This window comes from Zootoca vivipara, chromosome 12 (assembly GCF_965207765.1).
Source record: "Zootoca vivipara chromosome 12, rZooViv2.hap1.1, whole genome shotgun sequence".
Lineage (NCBI taxonomy): Eukaryota > Metazoa > Chordata > Lepidosauria > Squamata > Lacertidae > Zootoca > Zootoca vivipara.
In genome coordinates, this window is record NC_142595.1 from 9,009,048 (window position 1) to 9,033,967 (window position 24,920).

The 24,920-nt window shown below is 45.7% G+C and overlaps 1 protein-coding gene across 2 annotated transcripts in view; it reads left to right on the forward strand.

Moving 5' to 3' along the window:
• Window positions 1-24,081, forward strand: part of SMYD1 (SET and MYND domain containing 1) — a 33,809-nt gene extending 9,728 nt beyond the window's left edge. The window contains exons 2-10 of one of the 2 annotated variants that reach the window (XM_035135704.3): window positions 4,693-4,869; window positions 7,532-7,745; window positions 10,697-10,827; window positions 13,296-13,334; window positions 17,721-17,913; window positions 18,113-18,205; window positions 19,541-19,704; window positions 21,583-21,751; window positions 23,666-24,081. In XM_035135704.3, coding sequence (XP_034991595.1) covers window positions 4,693-4,869; window positions 7,532-7,745; window positions 10,697-10,827; window positions 13,296-13,334; window positions 17,721-17,913; window positions 18,113-18,205; window positions 19,541-19,704; window positions 21,583-21,751; window positions 23,666-23,824 — 1,339 coding nt within the window. In that variant the 3' untranslated portion in view covers window positions 23,825-24,081. The remainder of the gene's footprint in view (window positions 1-4,692; window positions 4,870-7,531; window positions 7,746-10,696; window positions 10,828-13,295; window positions 13,335-17,720; window positions 17,914-18,112; window positions 18,206-19,540; window positions 19,705-21,582; window positions 21,752-23,665) is intronic. The other variant, XM_035135705.3, reaches the window with a different exon arrangement.
• Window positions 24,082-24,920: the final 839 nt, after the last annotated feature.

Sequence of the window (24,920 nt, forward strand, 5' to 3'; positions counted from 1 at the left end):
TCCTCCCACATTACAACTTGTGTTTATCATGGCCTCCTCTAAGACGGTTTATTTCTGCAGTTGTTTTTATCCCAGGCCTTTGTCTCCTTGCTGCCATATATGGAGGGCAAGCTCTCCTGCCCCTTTTCACCCTACTGACTTGGCAGCTGACAGAAACCAGAACTTCCAGAAGTGGCCGAATCTCAGTCACCCGCATTTTTAGTGCCCATTTCGTTTGCAATTTTGCCAAATGCATACATGTTTGCAAGCAATTTCCCAGAACACAATGCATCGTTGTATGTTATTTTTACTTTAGTGTGCCTTTTTTGATAACTTTTGATAACTATTTGGAGAAGTGCTGGAAAAGAGAGGGGTGAACTTGGTTCAGGGGCAGAACAGAACAAGATAAACTTATTATTTATTTACCTTTTCTAATACAGTAGAACCTCAGTTTTTGAACGTAATCCGTTCTGGAAGACCGTTCAACTTCCGAAATGTTCAAAAACTGAGGATCAATGGGGCAGTCGGCAAAATCCATTGAAAAAATTGGAAAATGTGCAGCGGAAGCCGTTCAACTTCCGAGGTGCATTCGAAAACGGAAGCAGTTCAGTTCAGAGCTTATTACGGCTATAAGCCCATTAGGTATAAAACGCACAACATAAAATACAAAAATACAAAGATCAGATTTCAGCAGATGGCCACACCGCCGCCATTGAAGATAAATGTAAACATGAACATAAGCGTATAAAAACAACGGTTAGAAATAAAACTTTCAGTGGTCATACAACAGACCATTTTGTCTCTTTTGGGAGAGAACTGAGGTTAAAAATCCTCGCTACTTGCAAGGTTATATGGGGGTCGTAGTCCTGTAAAATTAAGGCAAGGTGTGTCTCTGCTGGGGAATCAGCCGATTTCAGGATTATTAGGTCCAGTAAATTCGTTCGTGCCGCATTATGCAGAGGGCAATTGAAAATTATATGCTGGGGGGATTCCATTGACTTATTGTCACAGACGCATAGAGCAGACACCTGGCCCTTGGCGAATCTATGTCTCAGTACATTTGAGGGAAAGGCATTAAATCTCGCTTTAATGAAAGCAAATCTGTGGGAAGCAGTGGCGAGGGAGGATAGATATGCTGGGGCATGATGTATTGGAATAGTGCCAATGTTCAGAGGCGAACAGACCCCCCCCCCCAGCATAATGTTACGTTGTAGCTCAATATCATCCAGTCTTTGTTTAATAAGTCTTTTTGCTAAAGGAAAACGGAAGCAATTACTTCCGGGTTTTCTGCGTTTGGGCTCTGAATCATTTGGCTTCTGAGATGCTCAAAAGCCAAGGTTTCGCTGTATGCCCTTTCCTGTTTTGACCGACAGATCTCCTTCCCCAATTCTTTAAGCACGTCCTAGAGCTAAACTCCAGAAAGTTGTCTGTTAGGTCTGATTGTGAAGATAGTTTTGCCTGTTTGTAGAACATGAAGCAGCTGTGTGGAGCTGTGGCTTGGATACACAATTTGAGCACACTGCTACTGAAGAATGGAGCCTCTCAGGAGGGAAGTGTGTGGCAGTAACAAGAGTCTATTGTAGTTTATTCCCCTTGGTTTTTTTTCATGTTCCCATTAAGTTCTGTAGGGCAAAAGCCTTCCTTCTTGACACTGGGCCTCATCCTGAATTCTTTCCTCATCCACAGCAGTTATTAACCGTAGCTCCAGAAGCTCTGTCCATTTCAGCTTCCAGGTCCCTGCACTGTGATATATTAAAACATGCATCTTTAAAACTCACATTGCTCTCTTGTCTGAAGCCCAAATTATGCTTGGCACTGGGCCAGTTTAAGCTGGCCAGTACGTGCACACAGAGTGGTATTTCCGGAGACCAGCAATGCCCATGGAGGCTTTATCACTGTTCCAACTTCTATGTTGTCTGGTAGGTTCCCTACTTCTCTTCAAGCCAAGGAACCATTTCATCATCTCTTAAAAAGTGTTCACTAGTTAACGCTTTAAAACTCAAATGCCACATTTCCACATGCAAACCATGAACTATAATGGAATCTGAAAGGCAGAGAGAGGCTGGCTTGCAGCTGTTGTGTCACCTTTGACTAAATGTCCCCTACATTTGAAATGGAATTTATGGAGACAGCTGGTTCTTGCGCAAAGAGCAGCTGCAGCCAAGCCATTTGCCGCAGCTTGAGAGGTGACAAAGGTGTTCTACAGACCATTAAATAAGCACCAAGTTTACAGAGATAGAAGTGCAGCTCATTATTCCATATAATACTCAACTCTACGTATGTATAATTGCCAGTTGATCCACTTCCATCACCCGTTAGGAGTAAGGCAGAATTGAGCAAGACATTTGTAACGTAAAGTGCCTGCCTGCCTGTGTGAACAACAGAACATCACAACTGCATCACATCTTAGCCTGCCCCAGAGATCATTTGGGAAGTCCAAGCCAACAACTCTGGTAGCCTAGGGGCCAAACCCCCAGCACAATTTCATTTGGCTCCTCGTGATCCTATAACCAATGAAATGATTGTCCGCAGATTCACCGGTACGGAATGTGTGTTTAGGGGGTGGGGAGAATGTGGATGGGGAGCTCCTTCTCACAATAGTTCCACTTTCTGGTTGTGATATTTCATGAATATTTTGCTACGTTATAAACTGCACTTTATAAATGGATGGTGCAATGTTATGAGCAGTGGTGCACAGATACCTAGTATTGCATAAACCAGGCATAGGCAAACTCGGCCCTCCTGATGTTTTGGGACTACAATTCCCATCATCCCTGACCACTGGTGCTGTTAGCTAGGGATGATGGGAGTTGTAGTCCCAAAACATCTGGAGGGCCGAGTTTGTCAATGCCTGGTATAAAGCCATGGAGTGCTGAGACTGGATCATGAATTATGTGCTGCCACCACTGTTGGCTGGTACATTGTGTTCCACATAAGTTGGGGTGTGTAGGTGTGCTTAGGAGTGGAGGATGGTTGTGGAGCAACACACTAGAATATCTTGGGCACATATCTGCCAAGCCTCTCGCGGAGAAATCCGGGATCGGCAGCCGCGCGACACTGGAATGGCCAGCACCGGCACAGGAAGTCGCGTCTACGCATGTCCGGAAGTGCGTAGACGCAACTTTTGGTGCTGGCACCGGCCATTTTCAATGCCCATAGATGGGCAAAGCGACACCGGAAGTTGCGTCTATGCACTTCCAGACCTGCGTAGACGCGACTTCCGGCACTGGCCATTTTCTGGTGCCCATAGATGGGCAAAGCAGCACCAGAAAAATGGCTGCCGACAGGAGCCAAAATAAGGGAGATTAACAGGAGAGGAGCTGGAAACGGGAGACCGCCGGGAAACGGTAAGGAAAAACAGGGGTTTTCCGGGAAATACGGGGTACTTGGCAGCTATGCTTGGGCAAAGCCTGCCCAAGGCTAATGTTTCTTCTGTTCTGTTTTAGAAGGATCGCTGGTCAGAGTGTTACAAAGCAGGCTGTACAATGCAAACCAGGCCAACATTTATTAACAATCTTTAAATATACTCAATTTAAATTATTGCAGAAGGAACTTGTTGCTTTTCTTCTTGTAGCGGCACATAGCAAAAAATGGCAAAAGACTGGATTGTCTACAATATCACACAACAAGAAGTACAGTCGTACCTCGGGTTACGACCACCTCGGTTTGCGAACAGTTCGGGTTACGAACTGCGCAAACCCGGAAGTGTTTTCGCCGCGCGCGTGTGCGCAGAAGCGGCGCGCACGCGCGATCTGCGCATGCGCAAAGCGCGAAAATCACGAAAATCGCGCTTTGCGCATGCGCAAATTGGCGGCGCCCATTGCGTTCGGTTTACGAACTATTCGGGTTACGAACTGCGTTCCGGAACGGATCGCGTTCGTAACCCGAGGTATTACTGTATGGACAATTGCTTTATCTGAGTAACGAGCTAAGAGTACATGCCCCAAATCATGCAGCTGGTATGAATGATTTTGCTAGAACATTGCATCCCTTTATAAAGTATTCAAATGAGCACCCTGATGGCTGGCACCCACCAACTATGTATATAGATTTATGGGGAATATTTGCTGGGGGAGGTTGGGAGTAAGAGGGAGGAAACCAGTTGTTTAGATAATGTTATGCTTATATCCTGTTATAAAATAAAAAAGGTAAGATTGGGAGGGTATTGTGGTATTTTACCAGTAAGAGGAAAAGTGCACTCCCAATGGCTACAGATGAGTCCGCTTCCATTATTATTAGTAGTAGTACTGTATTAGTATTAGTATTTTATTTCATTTCTATACTGCTTTATATTTTTAAGAAAAATCTCAAAGTGGTTTACAGAATACTAAAACATCAATCAAACAATATGAAGAAAGTCAAATATAGAGAATACAGTCAAAGCAACATAATTAACAGAAAACTAAAACATTATCTTAAAGATTTCAGAATAAAACATTCCAAAGGAGGTCAGCTACAGAATACATATTTAACACAAACCAATTTAACAAAAAACAAACAACTTACACTTTTTTTAAACACCATTGCTAAGTGAAGTCAAATATAAAATGCACATTTAAAACAGCATAATTAACAAGAGAATGAAATATTATCATAATCATGACACGGCTGCTTGGCAGGCACAAAAAGATGGGGCAAAAGAATCCAATAGTTGGGTTTTGTTGTCAGGCATAGAGATGGCCCTCCGGTCTCACCAGGAGCCTCTTTTTCCAGCCTCACCCACCTTGTCTGCCACACCTGTTTTAAGCGGCATGAGAAGCTCCAGCGTTGCGGCCAGTGCAAGTTTGCCCATTACTGTGACCGAACCTGCCAGAAGGATGCCTGGGTGAACCACAAGAATGAGTGCTCTGCCATCAAGAGGCATGGGAAAGCGCCCAACGAAAACATCAGGTGTGTGAATAGACTGACCGGCAACCAATGTGTGTAATTAATTGATCAAGGGATATTCGGCCGGTAACATTACACTCGCTCATGGATTTGTGCTCATGCAGGCTTAGCCATGGACAAACACAGAGGAAAAACACAATAGGAAAAACACAATTTTGTCCAGACTTTAGTGTCAATCATTGTAGACAGCACTAGGCCAGCTGGACCAATAGTCTGATTCATTATAAGATGACTTCCTATGTCCCTATAACCACCCCATGGATTTCCAACTTGGAGAAGACATACCCCTTTGGGTGCATCTACTTGCTTCTTTCCCTAGAACTCAAAACCTTCTGGAAATACTACTAGTCTTCTAATCACAGGGCTTCTCCTTGAAGGATCTCAGTCTGGGCCACAAGGACTGAAGTGAAACATTTGACAAGTCTTCTGCTCCTTGTGCTCTGTCCAGGGTCCTGAAAAATCTCTCTCTGGCTGCTCTAGGCTGCTTGGGGTCTTGTTCTTCCCACCCAACCCATGAGCATGGTCTCCCCACAACATGCAATGAGTATTGGGGGCAGTAGGATCAGTATTAAGAACTATCACTTGTTAAACAGCTTTTCAAACATCTGCAGGGGGCCCAGATGTTTTCAGTGGTAGATCTGGCATAGTCCCACAACCTGATAAGAAGGAACAGAGATCTGTGTTCTGCATGTGATGCAGCAATTTGTAAATATTTCACGATGCTGTTTTTTTTAAAAAAATTCTTTATTTAGAAGAATTTATAAACCGCTTATGAGAGGGGGGAGGTTATTGGTTTGTTTTCCTTTTCCTTTATTATGCATTCTGTGTTTCCATTTTGTATTTTTATGTTGTGAACTGCCCTGTGATCTTCAGATGAAGGGCAGTATTCAAATTTAATAATAATAATAATAATAATAATAATAATAATAAACCAGTAAGCAGTGCACACAAAAACATGATCATGGTTCACTGACTCTAGAACACCTTCTCAAGGGAAGCCTGCCTTCTTCCAAGCCTGATGTATTTTGGGCACCAGCTGAAGACTTTAAAAAAATTGCCCAATTATTCTAAATATTGCCATTATTCATATCTAAATATTGCTTAACGGCTGCTACTCTATTATGTTTTATATTCCTTTTAAATATCTTATTATTTTAACTTATTTATAAGCCTCTCTGGGAGCTCTTTACGACATATACAGGTGAAACTTGGAAAATTAGAATACCGTCGAAATGTGCACTGATTTCAGTAATGCAACTTCTTCTTTTTTATTTTCATTTTCATTTTGACAAATGCTTTCTTTTGGAAATTCCACAGTAATAAAAAAATAGTTACAAGAATACAAAAATAAACATCGCTATGACATTTCATTACTTACATTCCATTTATAATTGACCTGCCTAACGACAAATAATTACAATGACAACAAATAAAGGCTTGACATATATTCCTTTGCATGTCATGCATCTATCTCATAGATTGATTTCACCTTTTAAGTTGCATTACTGAAATAAAAGCACTTTTCGACGATATTCTAATTTTCCGAGTTTCACCTGTAAATGCCTAAAATGACAATTGCTAACTAAAGACAGTTTGCCCTGATTTCTATTGTGGGCACAATGATTTAAAATTATGTTTGCCAGATAACCAGATATTCCCCTCTGGAGGCAAATGACACCCGTAAAAAGAAGGTGGGGAATGTCTTATTTTTCCACTGTCCACCAATTATTATTATTGTTAATTCCTGTAATTAAATACAAATAATAATAATTTAGAAACCTCCTCTAACACTAAATCCTGAAACAAGTAAATACTGTATCTCAAGAAGTTAAGATATCTTAAGCTATCGTCAGGAATTTGCACTTGTTCTCTATCAGGTTCAGCCACTGTGGGGTTCCTTTATCAACTTGTCCTATTTATAGAAGTGGCTAAAAATACTCCATTGTGATACACGAGACTGGAAGGTGTTGTGAGCTGTAATGGAAAATATGCTTCAGGCTACGGAGTTAGTCCTTCTGGAAGGTTGCCAGCTGTGACTGTATTTGTAGGAGGGGGGGGGGGGAAATACCAGCATGAGTTTTCCATTCTCAAATGCATAAGGGGGGGAATCTGCTTTGTTAGCAAGAGCAACCCAAAAAAGTCTGCCATTCTATACTGTTAACCTGATGATCTAGTCAACATCAGTGAACTCAATGCCCAACCCTAGCCGATGCACTAACACTCACTAGATCCCAGTCAAAGTTTGGTTTTGTTCAGTAGCAACCTAGTGGTACAGGGCATAAAGGCTTACAAATACCAAGACAAACCACAGGCTACTGAACATAACTGAAATAATTTAAATTTAAATTATTGATACCCTGCCATATCTGGCTGGGTTGCCCCAGCCACTCTGGGCGGCTTCCAACACATGCAAAAACATAAGGGCTGCCTTCATATGTCTTGTTCTTTATCTCATTGACATCTGATGGGTTTATTGCTATACAGAGCTGAATTGAAATGGAAGGCCCCATTAGCTAAAGTGGTACCTCAGGTTAAGAATGGTTTCAGGTTAAGAACGGACCTCCGGAACGAATGAAGTTCGTAACCAGAGGTACCACTGTAACCAGGTTTTGTGATTGTAACTCCTTAAGGCCCAGTGGTTCAATGTACATTTTTGGCCTGCTAGGTTGGCTGCCCGAATCATGTGGAGGATAGAGAAAGAAGGAGGAGGCCTGACAGAGGGGTGCTTGGTTTCCATTGACAACCTACAGAACCATGTGGATCACTTTGGAGACGAAGAGAAGAAGGAGATGAGGATCGACCTGGAGAGCTTCTTGGAGTTCTGGCCACCTGACAACAAGCAATTTGGCATGCAGTACATCTCTCACATTTTGGGTGTGGTATGTCTGCCTAGTGACCCAAGCCTGGACGAATAAAGGAAAAGCAACAATATTTAGATTGTGCTGCTCATTCCACCATTTAGTGCCACCTTATGTAGGCACTAAAGGGACTCAGGTGGCGCTGTGGGTTAAACCGCAGAGCCTAGGGCTTGCTGATCAGAAGGTCGGCGGTTCGAATCCCTGCGACGGGGTGAGCTCCCGTTGCTCAGTCCCAGCTCCTGCCAACCTAGCAGTTCGAAAGCACGTCAAAATGCAAGTAGATAAATAGGAACTGCTACAGCGGGAAGGTAAACGGTGTTTCCGTGTGCTGCTCTGGTTTGCCAGAAGCGGCTTTGTCATGCTGGCCACATGACCTGGAAGCTCTCCGCCGGCTCCCTCGGCCAATAATGCGAGATGAGCGCGCAACCCCAGAGTCGGTCACGACTGGACCTAATAGTCAGGGGTCCCTTTACCTTTACTATGTAGGCACTAAAGGGACGCAGGTGGCACTGTGGGTTAAACTGCAGAGCCTAGGGCTTGCTGATCAGAAGGTCGGCGGTTCGAATCCCTGCGACGGGGTGAGCTCCCGTTGCTCAGTCCCAGCTCCTGCCAACCTAGCAGTTCGAAAGCACGTCAAAGTGCAAGTAGATAAATAGGTAGCGCTACAGTGGGAAGGTAAACGTCGTTTCCGTGTGCTGCTCTGGTTCGCCAGAAGTGGCATTGTCATGCTGGCCACATGACCTGGAAGCTGTACGCCGGCTCCCTCGGCCAATAATGCGAGATGAGCGTGCAACCCCAGAGTCGGTCACGACTGGACTTAATGGTCAGGGGTCCCTTTACCTTTACCTATGTAGGCATAAGGGGGCTCTGTTGGAGCTCATTCAGGTTTTACAACAGATGGGATCTAATGTGGGTTTTGTGTGGTTCTCAAGACCCCAGCTGACTAACCCTGCTTCAGATTTTGGAGTACTTGTAAGGCAAGATAACCAGGCTTTCTTGTCCTCCTAGGTCTTCCCTGGTGTTTTAACATCTTCTATACAGTGGTACCTTGGGTTGCAGACGCTTTGGGTTACAAACTCCACTAACCAGGAAGTGGTTGCTCCAGGTTAAGAACTTTGCCCCAGAATAAGAATGGAAATTGCACACCAGCTGCGCAGCGGCATCAGGAGGCCTCATTAGCAAAAGCACGCTTCAGGTTAAGAACCATTTCAGGTTAAGAACGGACCTCTGGAACGAATTAAGTTCTTAACCCGAGGTACCACTGTACTTTTTGAAGACCACTTATCTTGCAAGCTGGTTTTAACCCAATAGGTCTCTTTTTTAATGATAGCTGGTCAGGTTTTTTTAAGTCCTCTGTTCTAAGCCTCTTGGGCTTGCCGATCGGAAGGTTGGCGGTTCGAATCCCTGCGACGGGGTGAGCTCCCGTTGCTCGGTCCCAGCTCCTGCCAACCTAGCAGTTCGAAAGCACGCCAAAAAAGTGCAAGTAGATAAATAGGCACCGCTCCGGCGGGAAGGTAAACGGCGTTTCCATGTGCTGCTCTGGTTTTGGTGTTCCGTTGCGCCAGAAGCGGCTCAGTCATGCTGGCCACATGACCTGGAAAAACTGTCTGTGGACAAACGCCGGCTCCCTCGGCCTGTAAAGCGAGATGAGCACCGCAACCTCAGAGTCGTCTGTGGCTGGACTTAAGTGTCAGGGGTCCTTTACCTTTTTAATATGTTGAGGCTGTTTTGGCTCTGGTTATTCTTTAAGTTTGATGTAGTTTATTTTACATCGCATTAGTTTATATCATTCTGTGTTAGCATCGTCACTTCATTGGTATGTCATCTTTCCACAAAAAACCCATGCTCAAAGATTGTAATGACAATAACAGTAATACACTGTTAAACCTATCCATTGAATGTTGTGACGCAAGAATTTTGACTAACAAAGGCAATGAATGAATGAATAGTCAAAGAGCAGATTTGGCCAATGGGCAGCCTTAGAGCCCTACCCTAACCGCAATTCACTATTAGCTGGTCTGCAGAAGCGTACCAAATTTTATTCAAGATGTAGAGAAAGAGTGCGCCTGTAGGAAAGAAAGGATTATTTCCCAAGATTGTACACCTGTGAGAGGTTCCAATATTAAACATACTGTTGGATTTTATATATAAAGGGTTTATTCTAATGCTAGTCATACTCATAGCAGACCCATCATCACCATTATTTATATTTATATACAATTTTTCATAATAAGATCTCTGGATGGTTCACAGAATAAAATACAGGCTAAAATCAAGGAAATCATTAAAACAAAACAGCAAAACAATGACCTCCCTTCCCACAGACACATTTAAAAGGTTGTAGAATAAGCCTGGTTGAAGAGGAACGTTTTCACCTGGCACCTAAAATATATATAATGAAGGTGCCAGGCGAACCTCCCTGAGGAAAGCATTTCACAAACAGGGACCCACATAGTTTAGTAGACCTAAGTTAGTCATGCCCGTTCATTTCAACAGGTCTCAGGGCCGGCCCTACGGCCAGGCTGGGTGGTGCAGGGCACCACGGCGCCGGCCTGCCAGGGGGGCGCCGCGAGCTGCGTCCGCCCGGTCTGCCGTGCAGCTGCGCCCATGGCAACCGCGGTGTGCCTGCCCGCCCGCCGCGCAGCAGCGCCTGTGGCAGCTGCGCTGTGCCTGCCTGCCCACTGCGCTGGGAAACGTGGCAGGGGGGCGCCGGAAGGATCCGTCGCACCACGGCACCAGGGGCGCTTAAGACGGCCCTGTCAGGTCTCCTCCAAGTAGGAATAGCACTGGCTACTTGGAGATTTTGATGCAGACCTTGTTCTTTGCTATGCTTTGGGGTTGCACAGCAAAATACTTCTGCCCTACCTCTCAAAAACCATCCAGGAAATAGCCCTGATACAGAACTTGGCTGCTCCTGTTCTGGAAAACCACAGATCCCCTAATCTGTCTTGCTCTTCTGTTTTGTGGAATAGATAAACTGCAATGGCTTCACTCTGAGTGACCAACGGGGGCTGCAGGCAGTTGGTGTGGGCATCTTCCCCAACCTTTGCCTGGTGAACCATGACTGTTGGCCCAACTGCACAGTCATCTTTAACAATGGCAAGTAAGTCATCTCCTTCTGTGCATCAATATGAGAAACTAAGCTTGTCAACTCAGGGGTTAAGATCATGTTTCCCAGAAAATTAATCTACTCTGAGCTGAGAGTTTGCCTGGCTGTGTTGATTCGTGTTTTGGAGCTGCATGAAAATACATCCTTGTGAACGTTTCTGTTGGCTTCTAACATTTCATTGGGACCTAGTCACTGATAAAGATCCTATCAGTTCTTGGGGCAGTGGGGAGAAAACGTATTTGAAAATGACAAATTTCCGCAGCCCGTTGGAAAGTTCTCCTCTACAAGTCCCATTAAAATGATTGGGAGTTGTATGTGGACATTACTGTTCCGGTGGGGTTTGTGCCGAGAACATTGCTAAGGGTTGTGCTCAGAATGTGTGATTTTGACAACCCTGCAGAACAATCTTGGGTCTTGACAGATAAGTTAGGGGAAACTGATAACGTGTGAAGTTTAAGCGAACATCAAAATGAAGCTGCCAAATGTTGGTCTTGAACACATCGGCATATTCCCCCACAAATCATTTTCCAGCTCATTTCTAACACAATTAAGCAACTTTGTGCATGCATTTGTGGGTCTGCAGGATTGTGGTCATGCAAACTGCATAGCTTTGCAAGATGGAAGCCCTCACCCCCCCCAAAAGCAGACAGGTGGCACCAGCCTGGATTTTAAAGAATCTGCAGCTGTAGTTAAAGGCATAGCTGAAATGTCTTTCCTCCAAAACGAAGCACTTGTAACAGAAACTATGCATTTATCTGCCTGGCAGATAAGTGGGACCATAATCAGAATATCCTCAGTAAGGAAGGAGATGGTTTATACCAACAGTCTGATTATCAACTTCTTCTTTTTAATTTTTTTTTATCCTATTAGAGAAGTTTCAAAACAGACTAAAATACTGCAACAAAAGCATATCACAGTTTGAACAGAACAGAAACAAGAAAGCGTACCATATATACTTGAGTACGAGCCTACTTTTTCAGCACCAAAAATGTGCTGAAAAAGCCGCCCTCAGCTTATATTCGAGTGAGGCGGGCGGCGGCGGCGAAAGGCACAGGACCGGGGGTTCGGAGAAGCGCTGCGCTGTGACTCTCCAAACCCGCGTCCTATGCCTGCTCTGTGTGAGGCGGCGGGGAGGGAGAAGTCATGAGGAAGGGATCTTTCCTCGCCTCTTCTCCCCCACCCCGCCGCCAACAGCTGGGAAAGGCATAGGATGGTATTTATTTTTATTTTTGAAATTTACCAGTACAGTAGCTGCTGCATTTCCCACCCTCGGCTTATACGCGAGTCAACAAGTTTTCCCAGTTTTTTGAGGTAAAATTAGGTGCCTCAGCTTATGTTCGGGTCGGCTTATACTCGAGTATATACGGTAAGTCACAGGAGAAATAAATATCTGATACCAAGGAAGTTGCTGGGCTAGGGAATTCATCTCATCCTTGTCATCACAATATTGTTGGTTCTTCCCATACAGCAAATTTATTTTTTAAAAAACCTTCCCCAAAAGCAAGAGAGATCACCCACCAAGTCGCATCAAGGCACAGAGCCTATGCTGAGCTTTCAAAGGCCTAAGTAAACAAAGGCCTAAGTTGTTATGAAACAATCCATTAGCAGCCTGCAAATAAATGTTTAAAGCAGGCATCCCCAAACTTTGGCCCTCCAGATGTTTTGGACTACAATTCCCATAATCCCTGACCACTGGTCCTGTTAGCTAGGGATCATGGCAGTTGTAGGCCAAAACATCTGGAGGGCCAAAGTTTGGGGATGCCTGGTTTAAAGTGTGTTGTAAAGTGCATTATACAAATGTGACACTAGATGGCGATGGCGAGCTATGACAAGTTCAGCATCTATTTTTCAAAACGTTATTTTAAAAAGCATTTTCGCAACATTTTTAATAATGTGTCTAGATTCCCCCTGTGTTGAGCAGGGGCCATTTGGAGTGAAGAAGTGTGTAACTGTACCTCTGTACAGTAGTTTCTCCAGTCCAAATGGCTCCCTCGCTGCTGCTCCCCCTCCTCTTCCCCCATGAGATTTCAAATGGCTCTTTGTCGACCGAGAGGAAGGAAGCTTCCAAATGGGTCTTGAGATCAGTGCTCTCAACCAGGCAGCTTAACGGCACAAATATGAAAAGCACATTCAACTGAACAAAACATATAGGGAGGGCCGCTGATGAAATCCATTAAGAGCCTGGCAGAATGAAAAGTCTTTAGAGCCCATTTGAAGGCTGCAGAAAAGGGGTGGCAATTCTGTCGCCTGCCAATAGCCTTGTAAAGACATGGAAGAGACTCCAACTTGCAATTTGATATGCTACCTTCACAGCTGCCTCTGATCTCGACATTGGCCCTCAAAAGCTGTACGCTAGCATTTGATGTACTAAATGTATGGATTCCATTTGCTTTTTCTTTCTTTCTTTCTTAGTGTGTGTGCCTCTGTCAAACTGCAGTTGTCTGTTTTTTTTTTTCTTTCAGTCATCAGGCTGTAAGATCATTGTTCCACACCCAGATGAGGTGGGTTGGCCTTGAAACCATAATATTCCCCCTTTCACTGCTATCCTGCTCGAACACCTCCCGCACCGACCCCAAAGTCCCACAGGCAGAAATAACCAAGTTATAAAGATGACTATCAGTACATTGTTTTTACTCTTTCTACCACCTCTATGCAAAGCCCCACTAAACCCAACCCTTCATTTTGTAATCCCTGCATTTGTAGAGTCTTTCTTTTAAAAAGTCGTGATTATGACAATCATTCCCTCTCTATTCTGACAAACCTCCCCATACCTCTTAATGCCTGCTCCAATTTATTTTTCTCTCCTATCCTTTCAGCGGCAATGCTAGCATGAGAATTTCTAATGATGGTAGTGTAACCGTAGCAGATCCAGTAGATCTTTTTATTACACGAGCAAATAACAAGGCATTGTCTGATACTCTGATTTTGGCTGCATTGACAAACACTTTTTGGCACCTGTTTAGAATGACAAAACGTTAAAAGCGATTAAAATGGCAAAAGCCGCAGGTGTAGCTGAAAGCTACAATATCAGTTTAGCTCAGGCATCCCCAAACTTCGGCCCTCCAGATGTTCTGGACTACAATTCCCATCATCCCTGACCACTGGTCCTGTTAGCTAGGGATCATGGGAGTTGTAGGCCAAAACATCTGGAGGGCCGCAGTTTGGGGATGCCTGGTTTAGCTAGTTCTAGGCCACAAGGTGACACCTGTTTCGGCTGAGGTCTTCGGATTCTTGGTGGATCCTCTTTCTGCATTTGGGAATGAGTAGGTGTAGATCCCATGGGGACAATCCAGCCAAAGTTAAGAACTCAAAAAATATGTCAAATTTTACGTATTAACTTAATAACACAATAAATGCTAAATTTCATTTGTTTCTATGGAAGAGAGTTGAGCACATGGTGTCTTAGACTGGCTAGATGCAGAGGAATGGTGGAAGGAACCAGCTGGGGAACCCCCAAGGGAAGAAAGCTCAGAGTCTGGGAAGCGGTGGTGGGACAGTGATGAGTGATCAGAGGGAGAAGAGGGAGCGGATTGGGAGGAGGAGGTGTTGGAAGCTGAAGAGGCAACAGGGTTTAGTGAGCAGGAAGAGGCTGTGGCAGAGTGCAGTTCAGACTCTGAGGCAGAGGCAGAGGCTGGGGAGGAGGGGGCAGGGTGCTGAAGAAGTGAGAGTGCCTCCTCCTGCTGCGGTGACCAGCTCCCCTCCCCATGATCTCCCAGAACATGGAGAAGAATGGAGAGGGCAGAGCAAAGAAGGAGAAGGCAAAAGAGCCTCAGGTTGCTTGGGGAGAGAAGAGATTTGGGGAGCTGTAGAAAGGAGAGGACCTACAGTCCTTGCAGCTTCTTCACTGTGGGCAAAACCTACAGGGAAGAGTTGCTTCCCTAAACAGGGCTGCCTTAAGGTGCCTTCTAAAGGTCTGGTAATTGTTGTTCTCTTTGACCTCTGGTGGGAGGGCGTTCCACAGGGTGGGTGCCACCACCGAGAAGGCCCTCTGCCTGGTTCCCTGTAACTTAGCTTCTCGTAGCGAGGGAACCGCCAGAAGGCCCTTGGCACTGGACCTCAGTGTCCGGGCAGAACGATGGGGGAGGAGACGCTCCTTCAGGTATACTGGACCAAGGCCGTTTAGGGCTTTAAAGGTCAGCACCAACACTTTGAATTGTGCTCGGAAACATACTGGGAGCCAATGTAGGTCTTTCAGGACCGGTGTTATGTGGTCTCGGCGGCTGCTCCCAGTCACCAGTCTAGCTGCCGCATTCTGGGTTAGCTGTAGTTTCCGGGTTACCTTCAAAGGTAGCCCCACGTAGAGCGCATTGCAATAGTCCAAGTGAGAGACAACTAGGGCTGGGAGGAGAACAACAGTGCCTCCTATTTGCCCGTGGCCAAGGAGGTGTCAGGTCATGCCTTCAAGGAGTGCCCCACAGCTGCCCCGAGGTGGTTGGCTCACCTTGGCTCATGGGTGCCAAGCAGGCTGTCAAAACTCGAATGGTTTACAAGGGAAATGATTGCTTGCATGTCTCTAGAATAGCTGATTGTAAAAAAGGGGGGGGGGCTTTGTTGGGAGATGTTGCATGCTTGAAACGTAAGTCTCCACAACTAACACATTGTTGTCATTTTAAACCTGTGTGTATCTAATTATGAAGATGGTTAATGTGGCATGTAAAGGACTGGTGCTTTCAATTGAAAAGTTGTGATTGAATTTGAGTGCACTGTGGCAGATGTTTGCTATTGCAAATCAGGGCTGGTCATCCTTGACCATTAGCTAGGCTGCCTAAGACTGATGTGAGTTGGCGTTCAACATCTGGAAGTCCACAAGTTCCCTGGTCCTGCAGCAAATGAGCAAGCACTCATAGAAATGTATTCCTCGTCTCCCCGACAAATCTAGGGTCCTAATGAACTGTTAGGGGGTAGCACTGTTGAAACTAAACAGCTGTGGACCTGGTCAGGGAACTTTGTGCGTGCCTTCCTGAGCTTTTCAAGAAAGAGCAGGTTATATATGCCTAAAATAAATGAATTAAAAAAACTAAACTAAACAACTCTTGTGGTACCTAAATTCAGGTATGTAGCCGTGTTGGTCTGATGCAGTCAAAATATATTAAAAAATAAAAAAAAATGTCCAGTAGCACCTTAGAGACCAACTAAGTTTGTTCTTGGTATAAGCTTTCGTGGGCATGCAGATACACACCGAATCTGAATCTACACACTGTATCTGAAGAAGTGTGCATGCACACGAAATCTTGTGGTACCTGAAAGTCCAGCACATTTACCATGGCATTATAATAAAATTGTCGGTCTTTAACTTGCCAAAGACTCTTTGTTTGGGGCAACAGACTAACACAGCTACCCCTCTGGAAATTAAGGGGAAAGGTGAGGAAAACGGAAAGATCTGTACATGCAACATGCTTAGAAGAATTGCGGCCGAAAAAATTTGACACCATTCTGCAATCTGGGGAGTCCCAAAACCTATTCAAGCAGCCCTCTTGAAATGACAGTAGAACACAAGATGTTTCGGATGGTATGGTACAAAAAAAACAGAGGTGTGTTTGAAATGGAGATCTTTCAAAATGCATTTTTGTTTATGGAGGGCATGATGTACCTGTGAGGATAGCCCAATAATAATAATAATAATAATAATAATAATAATAATAATAATAATTTATTTATACCTCGCCCACCTGGCTGGGTTTCCCCAGCCACTCAGGGCGGCTTCCAACAGAAAAACAAACAAACCAGAAATCTATCAAACATTAAAAGCCTCCCTAAAGCCCAAATGCTGCCATTCCCATGGGGGGGGGGCAAAATAACAATGTTTTATTTCCACATTCCCCATGCATTCTCTCAAGCTTGATGCCCTTGTCCTAGAGCAGGCATAGGCAACCTCGGCCCTCCAAATGTTTTGGGACTACAACTCCCATGATCCGTAGCTAACAGGACCAGTGGTCAGGGATGATGGGAATTGTAGTCCAGAACATCTGGAGGGCCGAAGTTTGGGGATGCCTGAGGTTGCCTATGCCTGTCCTAGAGAATGATCAGATGGTGCATCAATTCAGCTGCTAAAGCTAAGGGAGTCTGCCTTGAGTAATGCATGGAGGACCAGGTGGATTCAAATTTAATAAATAAATGGGATTCCTCCGGTGAACCTGGTGTCCAGCTATGCAAAGGCTCAGCTTCTTACCACATAATCTGGGTGACCCATGTCCAAAAATCAGACCCAGTGCTTACCTTCAAGCGATTTTTCTGGTTGAAAGAAAATTGGGAAATGATGTTGGCAGTGAGAGGGAAACAAACCCCACCATTTTCTTGATTTGCATACATTTATGCAGGTAGCCAGGGTCTAAACCACAGAGCCTAGGGCTTGCCGATCAGAAGGTCGGTGGTTCGAATCCCCACGACGGGGTGAGCTCCCGTTGTTCGGTCCCAGCTCCTGCCCACCTAGCAGTTTGAAAGCACGTCAAGTGCAAGTAGATAAATAGGTACCACTCCGACAGGAAGGTAAATGGCATTTCCGTGCGCTGCTCTGGTTTGCCAGAAGCGGCCTAGTCATGCTGGCCACATGACCCAGAAGCTGTCTGCAGACAAACACTGGCTCCCTCGGCCTATAGAGCAAGATGAGCGCTCAACCCCAGAGTTGTCTGCGACTGGACCTAACGGTCAGGGGTACCTTTACCTTTTATGCAGGTAGCCAAGTACAGCCTTCCTTCATGCAGGATTTGTGTTACCTTGGTGCAGGGTTTTGGTTGTGTGGAAAGGACGCACAGCTCTGGGAAGTAATCCTTTTGTCCTAGGCATCGTGGGTGGTAATGGGTGACTCCTGATATCTTTATTACTGGAACGCTATACAGACAAGTCTCTGGTGTTTATCTGGCGCTGCTTCTTTGCTTGTTTGACACCAGGATTGAGCTGCGTGCTCTGGGTAAGATCTCCGTCGGGGAAGAGCTGACTGTTTCCTATGTAGATTTCCTCAATGTTAGTGAAGACAGACGGCAGCAGCTGAAGAAGCAGTATTATTTTGACTGTACCTGTGAGCATTGCCAAAAAGGAATCAAAGACGACCTGATGTTGGCTGTGAAAGAGGGGGATGAAAAGGTATGTGACTGAACTTGAACTATTTCCTTCTTAAAATGAATTTCTGAGCTCTGGCTGGTGTACATAATCAGGAATGTAATTGATCCTGGAGTTTTGCTAATAAAAGGATAATCGGGTTGCCAGCTGGGCACTTTTGGAAGAGTCTGATAGGAAGAGCTAAAAGAAGCACATTTGAATAGTTTCCCCTTGCCTCTTACAGCCATCCAAGGAAGTGGTGAAGGACGTCATCCAGTTCTCCAAGGAAACCCTGGAAAAGATTGATGAGGCTCGTACCGAAGGGATATACCACCAAGTGAGTCACAGAAGGGTTGGTCCTCTGCTTATTAATGTGTTGAAGAAACCCAGACAATTGTATCTCACGTTTCATTATTTTATAGCTAGGGACATGGTGGGAATTTTTTTTCCCATGATCCCCAATTGCCTGCCCAAAAGAAGGCTCCAAGTGATTGGGAAGAACAATGATAGAATACAGTGGTGCCTCGCAAGACGAAATTAATTTGTGCCGTGAGTCGCTTCGCCTAGCGATAATTTCGTCTTGCGAAGCGCGGGTTGAAGCGGCAAAAAAAAACCCTCCTCCAAAAAACTTCGTCTTGCGAAGCGCGGCCATTGAAAACTTCGTCTTGGGAGTCACCAAAAACATCACAAGACGCTTTCGTCTAGCGAGTTTTTCATTGCGTGAGGCATTCGTCTTGCGAGGTGCCACTGAACATGAAAATAGTTCCTTCCCTTAACAGAAATATGTAGCTGCCAGGCAAAGTTTAAGGTTTTACCATTTGTGTATAAAGCCCTAAACAGCCCAGGTCCTTTTTTTTACCCAAAAGGATGCCTTCCCCATGTCATCCAACTCAGGTGGTTAAGTGGTGTCCTCTTGTGGGTACCACATACTCCAGGAATTTGTTTAATGCAGGGGTGCGCAAACTTATTTCAAAGAGGGACAGATTTGATGACGTGCGTGAGGGCCAACCAAAGTTGTTGAGCTTTTTTTTTTTAGCATTTAACCCCAAAGTTGTTGAGCTTTTCCTTCTTCTTCTTCTTCTTCTTCTTCTTCTTCTTCTTCTTCTTCTTCTTCTTCTTCTTCTTCTTCTTCTTCTTCTTCTTCTTCTTCCAATTTTATCCTGAAGTTGCTGAGCTTTTCTTTAGGATTGAAGTTGCTGAGCTTTTGCTCCCCAGGACATATACAGCCATGAGGGTCAGATTAAATTGACCGGCAGGCCAGATTCGGCCCCTGAAACTGACTTTGGACATGCCTGGTTTAATGAGTACCTGGGACTTTTAGTGTGAGGGTTGAGTGCAGGGTGGGGGCCAAACTACCCCAGAAGGAGCACGGTGTTTCCCCCACCAGAAGTACTACCCTTCCCCTAACACACCAAACACCCCATTCCCCCAACATGATAGTGTGGTAGCTGACAATGACAACTGTACAGGAAAGGAATAGCTATCCTCTTGGGAAACAAAATATTATTTTGGATATGTGTGTTAAGCAGTTACCGAAACCAGTCGTATATGTTTGCTCCAACTCCCTTGTAAAACACCATGTCTTCAGAGCTATGCATTGCAGAGGCAGATTTGTTCTGCCACAAATGTACCTCTTTCTATCATCCTCCTTTCTGTGTGTGGTTTGTCCTAGGTTGTAAAGCTGTGTCGAGAGTGTCTGGATAAGCAGGACCCAGTGCTGGGAGACACAAACCTTTACCTACTCCGGATCCTCAGCATCATGTCGGAAGTTCTCTCTTACCTCCAGCTCTTTGACGAGGCAGCTGGTTATTCAAAACGAATGGTGGATGGTTACGTGTATGTATATCCATTCTATTCATTTATTTGGAATATTTCTAGGCTGCTAAAAGTTACCGAATATTGTAGCAGCGTACAGCCGCAATAAAAATGCAACAAATAAAAATTATTTTGAAACAGTTTTCCAAAATGAAACATGATGCTGACTGCAAACCAACTCATCTTGCTGTAACAATAGGGGAGCTTTAATAGGGACGCAGGTGGCGCTGTGGGTTAAACCACTCAGCCTAGGGCTTGCTGATCAGAAGGTCGGCGGTTCGAATCCCTGTGAAGGGGTGAGCTCCCGTTGCTCGGTCCCAGCTCCTGCCAACCTAGCAGTTCGAAAGCATGTCAAAGTTCAAGTAGATAAATAGGGACCGCTACAGCGGGAAGGTAAACGGCGTTTCCGTGTGCTGCTCTGGTTTGCCAGAAGCGGCTTTGTCATGCTGGCCACATGACCTGGAAGCTGTACGCCGGCTCCCGCAGCCAATAATGCGAGATGAGCGCGCAACCCCAGAGTCGGTCACGACTGGACCTAATGGTCAGGGGTCCCTTTACCTTTACCTTTAAAGCATCCAGTGAAAGCTGTACAATGTCTTAACCTGCTTAGGTTCACCGGGCACTGCCATCCTTTCTCTGCTCTTCTGTAACTTATTTGCATATATAAACAATGCAGTTCATATATTCCGTGTTGCTAGTAATGCTTATTTTTTATAATGCTACCAAAATGTCCGCCATCAGGTAAGGTATGTGTGTGTTTTTGTCAAGCGCCTCTCTTTGGGGCATGAACTGAGTAGGTGCGCAATTCATCGTGAACAATTCCTGTTTTACCCGGGGGGGCCCTGTTGGTGCAGTTTGGACCGAGGGCTGGTGGCAAAGCTGCCCGCAAGTGAAGAAATGGAGTCAGCTCGGTGGAAGGGACAGGGGAGGCATCAATGCTATGGGGGCCAGCGACGGAGCAAGGCGATCGGGCGCCTGGGGCAGGATATGTGCCCGGCATCCAGGGGCGGGGCCATCCACCCGTGGGGGTGGGGCAAGCCAGGGCAGGACGCTCTGTGGGGCCTGCCTCCTCCCACTCAGTCACCCTACAGCTAAGGGGGAGGCAGCGGGCAGACCAAGCCACTGCGTCACTCCCAGGAGAGAAGTGTGGCTTGGGCGTGCTACATGCCCCACGGTGAGTGCCGCCTGACATTCTGTTACACACAAGTCGGCGCGCCCCCACTGCACCCCCTTCCTCCGCCCTTGATGGGGGCTAAATCTCCCCCATGCTCCTGGTGATTTCAGAGTCTGGGGCAGGAGGCAGGCTCCCACCTCCTTCCTATGGCATCCAAGATTGTAACTGTTTACTATGGCAGTCCCTTAGCAATTACTGGGAGCCACGGAGAACAAAGTCTATCGCTGTGTGCGTCATCCAATCTTTGATCATCACCATCCAATCCAACCTTTACGTGGTCATGTGCTAAATCCCTGGGAACTAGATGCTTGTCTTTATGCATCCCAAATATCTGTGAAATTTCATTGGGAGGATCCCAAGGGGCTTCAGGCTTTTACCCTCCCATAACCGTTTACCCCACCTTAAGCTTAGTATGTTCACTTTTTGAGCACCTATCCATCAGTTCAGCTTGCGCCTATAACCATTCAACACCACAGCTTCCAAGGCATGGTCCAAAGGCACAGCAGCAATGGTTGTGTAGTCCCAGAGACCTAGCACACCTTTCCATCCATTATGGAGGCTGTGGTCATTGGTGGAAGAAAGGATGGAGTCAAACCTCCTTCTTTGGACTGAGCCTTCCCATGAAGCCACATCTCCAACAAGCTGGAAACCCAGGCAAGAAGCAACATATATGCCCCAACGCTGATTTGCAAATGTCAAGTGGCTTCCTCGTGTATTTCCCCTAGGAAACTCTACCACCCAAATAATGCACAGCTTGGGATGGCCCTCATGAGAGCTGGAGTGACTCACTGGCATGCTGGCCTCATTGAAGCGGGCCATGGGATGATTTGCAAAGCCTACGCTATTCTTCTGGTGACCCATGGCTCCACCCACCCAATCACCAAAGACCTGGAGGTAAGTGACTCATGGTATTGTGAGGCTCCAGCCAGGTTTGCTTGAACGTACAGTGGTACCTCCAGTTACGAACTTAATTCGTTCCGGAGGTCCGTCCTTAAGCTGAAACTGTTCTTAACTAGAGGTGTGCTTTTGCTAATAGGGCCTCCGGCATGCAATTTCCATTCGCATGCTGGGGTAAAGTTCTCAACTCGAGGTAACTCTTCTAGGTTAGCGGAGTTTGTAAGCTGAAGCGTTTGTAACCTGAGGCGTTTGTAACTTGAGGTACCACTGTATTTGGAGATTGTTCATAGGGAGAACAAAGGATGCTGAAGACCCTCGAAACTGGATCTCTTTGCCAGCTGCTCCAAGTGGCAAATTGTTTCCAGGCATCCCTTTGGCAGGTGCATTAGCGACAGCCATTCAGCTCTGTTCACATGCGCGCAAGGGCCGGACGGACTGCACAAGCGATCCAAGTGATTACTTGGCCTTGAAATTTTTCAGCAGGGGTTACAATTCCCATCTGTCCCAGGCAGCATGGCCAGTGGTCAGGGATTATGGGAATTATAGTCCTGCAGCATGAAGGACCACAGCTTAGTCACCCATGATTTATAGGGGCCCCAAATATAGCAGTCTGTATAGCTGCCAAGTCTCCCGTTTTTCCCGGGAAAACCCTGTTTTTCCAGCTGTTCCCAGCCGAAAAACGGATTTTTTTTGTTTCCCCCCGGTTTATTCTGGTGCGGCGGCCATTTTGGAACTGGGCGGAGCATGCTCAGAAGCGACTTTTGATGCTGCTCTGCCCAGTTCCAAAATGGCTGCAGCGCAACTCCTGGTGCGGTGGCCATTTTGGAACTGGGCACAGCAGCAGCAAAAGTCACTTCTGAGCATGCTCCGCCCAGTTCCAAAATGGCCGCCGCGCTACTTCCGGTATGCTACTTCCGGTCCAGTCCCTTATTTTTCAGAGAGGAACTTGGCAGGTATGGCAGTCTTTAATGCAAGAAATTATTATTATTATTATTATTATTATTATTATTATTATTATTATTTCTTCTATCCTGCCTTTCATCCAAGGATCACAGGGCAGTTTACAACACGAAAACACAAAAGACCTACCATAGTAGCAAACAAATCACCCTCCACACACAATAACACCCCCACTACCTTTCTTCGAAATTCGCCAGGCCACTTGCGACCAAGCGAAGATGCCCGGCTGCCTGGATGGCACCTGACATCTCCACCATCTTGGAATTGCATGCCTGGGGATCCTTGGGTCTTAGCTGTTTTAACACACTGGCAACACCCCCTGTAGAATTATATCCTCTATATTTTATCTGCGCAGTCAGAATGAATTGCAGGAACCAAAAAACTCATATTGAAAAATACGACTTTCGAGTTGTCTGCCCCCCCAAAATGGCAACTAGGCATTTCGTTTTGGCAACTGTAACTCTGATTTAAGGAGCCATTTGACACCTAGTTTGTATATGTGAATTTCTAACACTCCCCACTAAACGCTCTGTCCGTAGCTTGACCAGTGGGATCTCAATTTGAATAGGAGAGCTTGTTTCTAGCTGTCATGACATTGAGGATACACTTAAAAATGTGTGGACTTTATGAAACCTCAGAAGCCACAGAGTAGGGGCTAAATGAGAGTTACATTGGCCTTTATTAGTTCGCATAACCCCTAAGAGCAACTGCTTGCTGTAAATTATGGAAGATTAGCATAATGAAATGCAGACGGCAGATTTTTTTAAAAACTTGTTTTTGCACAGAGGGTGCACAACGTGTAGTATGACAAGGTAAAATGTTAGCAGTTTGTGATGGAAACTGGGTTTCAAGGTTGAAGGCTTCCTCACACTCTGCAGGCAGAGCAGGATCCTGGCTCTCAAGAAATTAGCTTTGTGTCTCATGGGCCCTTCTTTGTCTCCATCCTTTCAGGCCATGCGCATTCAGTCAGAGATGGAGCTGCGCATGTTTCAAGAGAATGAGTTTGTGTACTACAAGATGCGAGAGGCAGCTCTTCAGAACCAAACAATCCAGGTCATGCCTGAGCCTGCCGCCAATGAGATTTCACCCGGCATCTTCCAGAAGAAATAAGAATGGGATTGTTTGCCAGCCTGGAGGTGTCTTGCTGAATTCTGATGGCTGGTGCAAAAATCAGCTGTTTTGGTTCTGAACAGGAAGAAAGTGCCAAGGAAAGTGGGTGTTTGGTTCTGAATGTTCAGATCTCCAGAGGACAGCACCAGAGAGACATGGTTTTTCTACATGCCCAGCATGTTGAGTTAGAAACATTTCACAGAAGGAGTCAAAGCCTACATTCACTCGTTTCAATGATCAATAAAGTTATTATGACACATGTGACTTCAACACTTGTTTCATTCAGTTGTGTTTGGCTTACTTTTGGAAGAACATCACTTTGCCACAGTTTATACATCCATCTCAGATGAAGGTTACATTTGTACACTTATTGAGTGTTAAGATGTTGCCTTAAGTGTGCCCCAAGTACCACTCCTAATTTGCAGCAGGCCTAATGGCAACCGGCATACCATTTAGCTTAGGTCAGGGGTCTGCAAGGTTTACCTTGCCTGGGCCAGATCATTCCCATTGAGATCCTCCATGGGCCGTGCAGCGCAAGGCTGAAAATTGCTTCTGCGCAGGCACAGATGCTGAAAACCAGCATGAAAATCACTTCTGTGCATGCCAAGACACCGAAAATCGTGCCTGTGCAGAAGCGATTTTCGGCGCCATGGAATGCGCAGATGCAATTTCCAGCGCCTGCACATGCGTAGAAGCAATTTCCGGAGCTGTGTTAGAGAGTCCCCGTGTTGTGCTGCGCCGATTTAGCACAGCATGCCGGGATTGGGCGGCTCATGGGCTGGTTAAACGGCCTCCGCAGGCCGCTTCCGGCCCATGGGCCGCACGTTGCCGACCCTGGCTTAGGTTTTCAGAAGATAACAAATCTGGGGATTCTTAAGTTAAAGCAGCATTTATTTCCACTTTGTGCCTTCCTTTTTCTGGGCTGAATGTCTGTCCTAGCAAAGCTATCCAGCTTTTCTGACGACCTTATGGGTGTTCAAAGACCTTATGGGTGAAACCCAAAGGCCTCTACTGATTCCTTCCACTCACAAGGCATAAAGCATGAATCATAAAATATTAGGAAATTAGGTAAAGGTACCCCTGATTGTTAGATCCA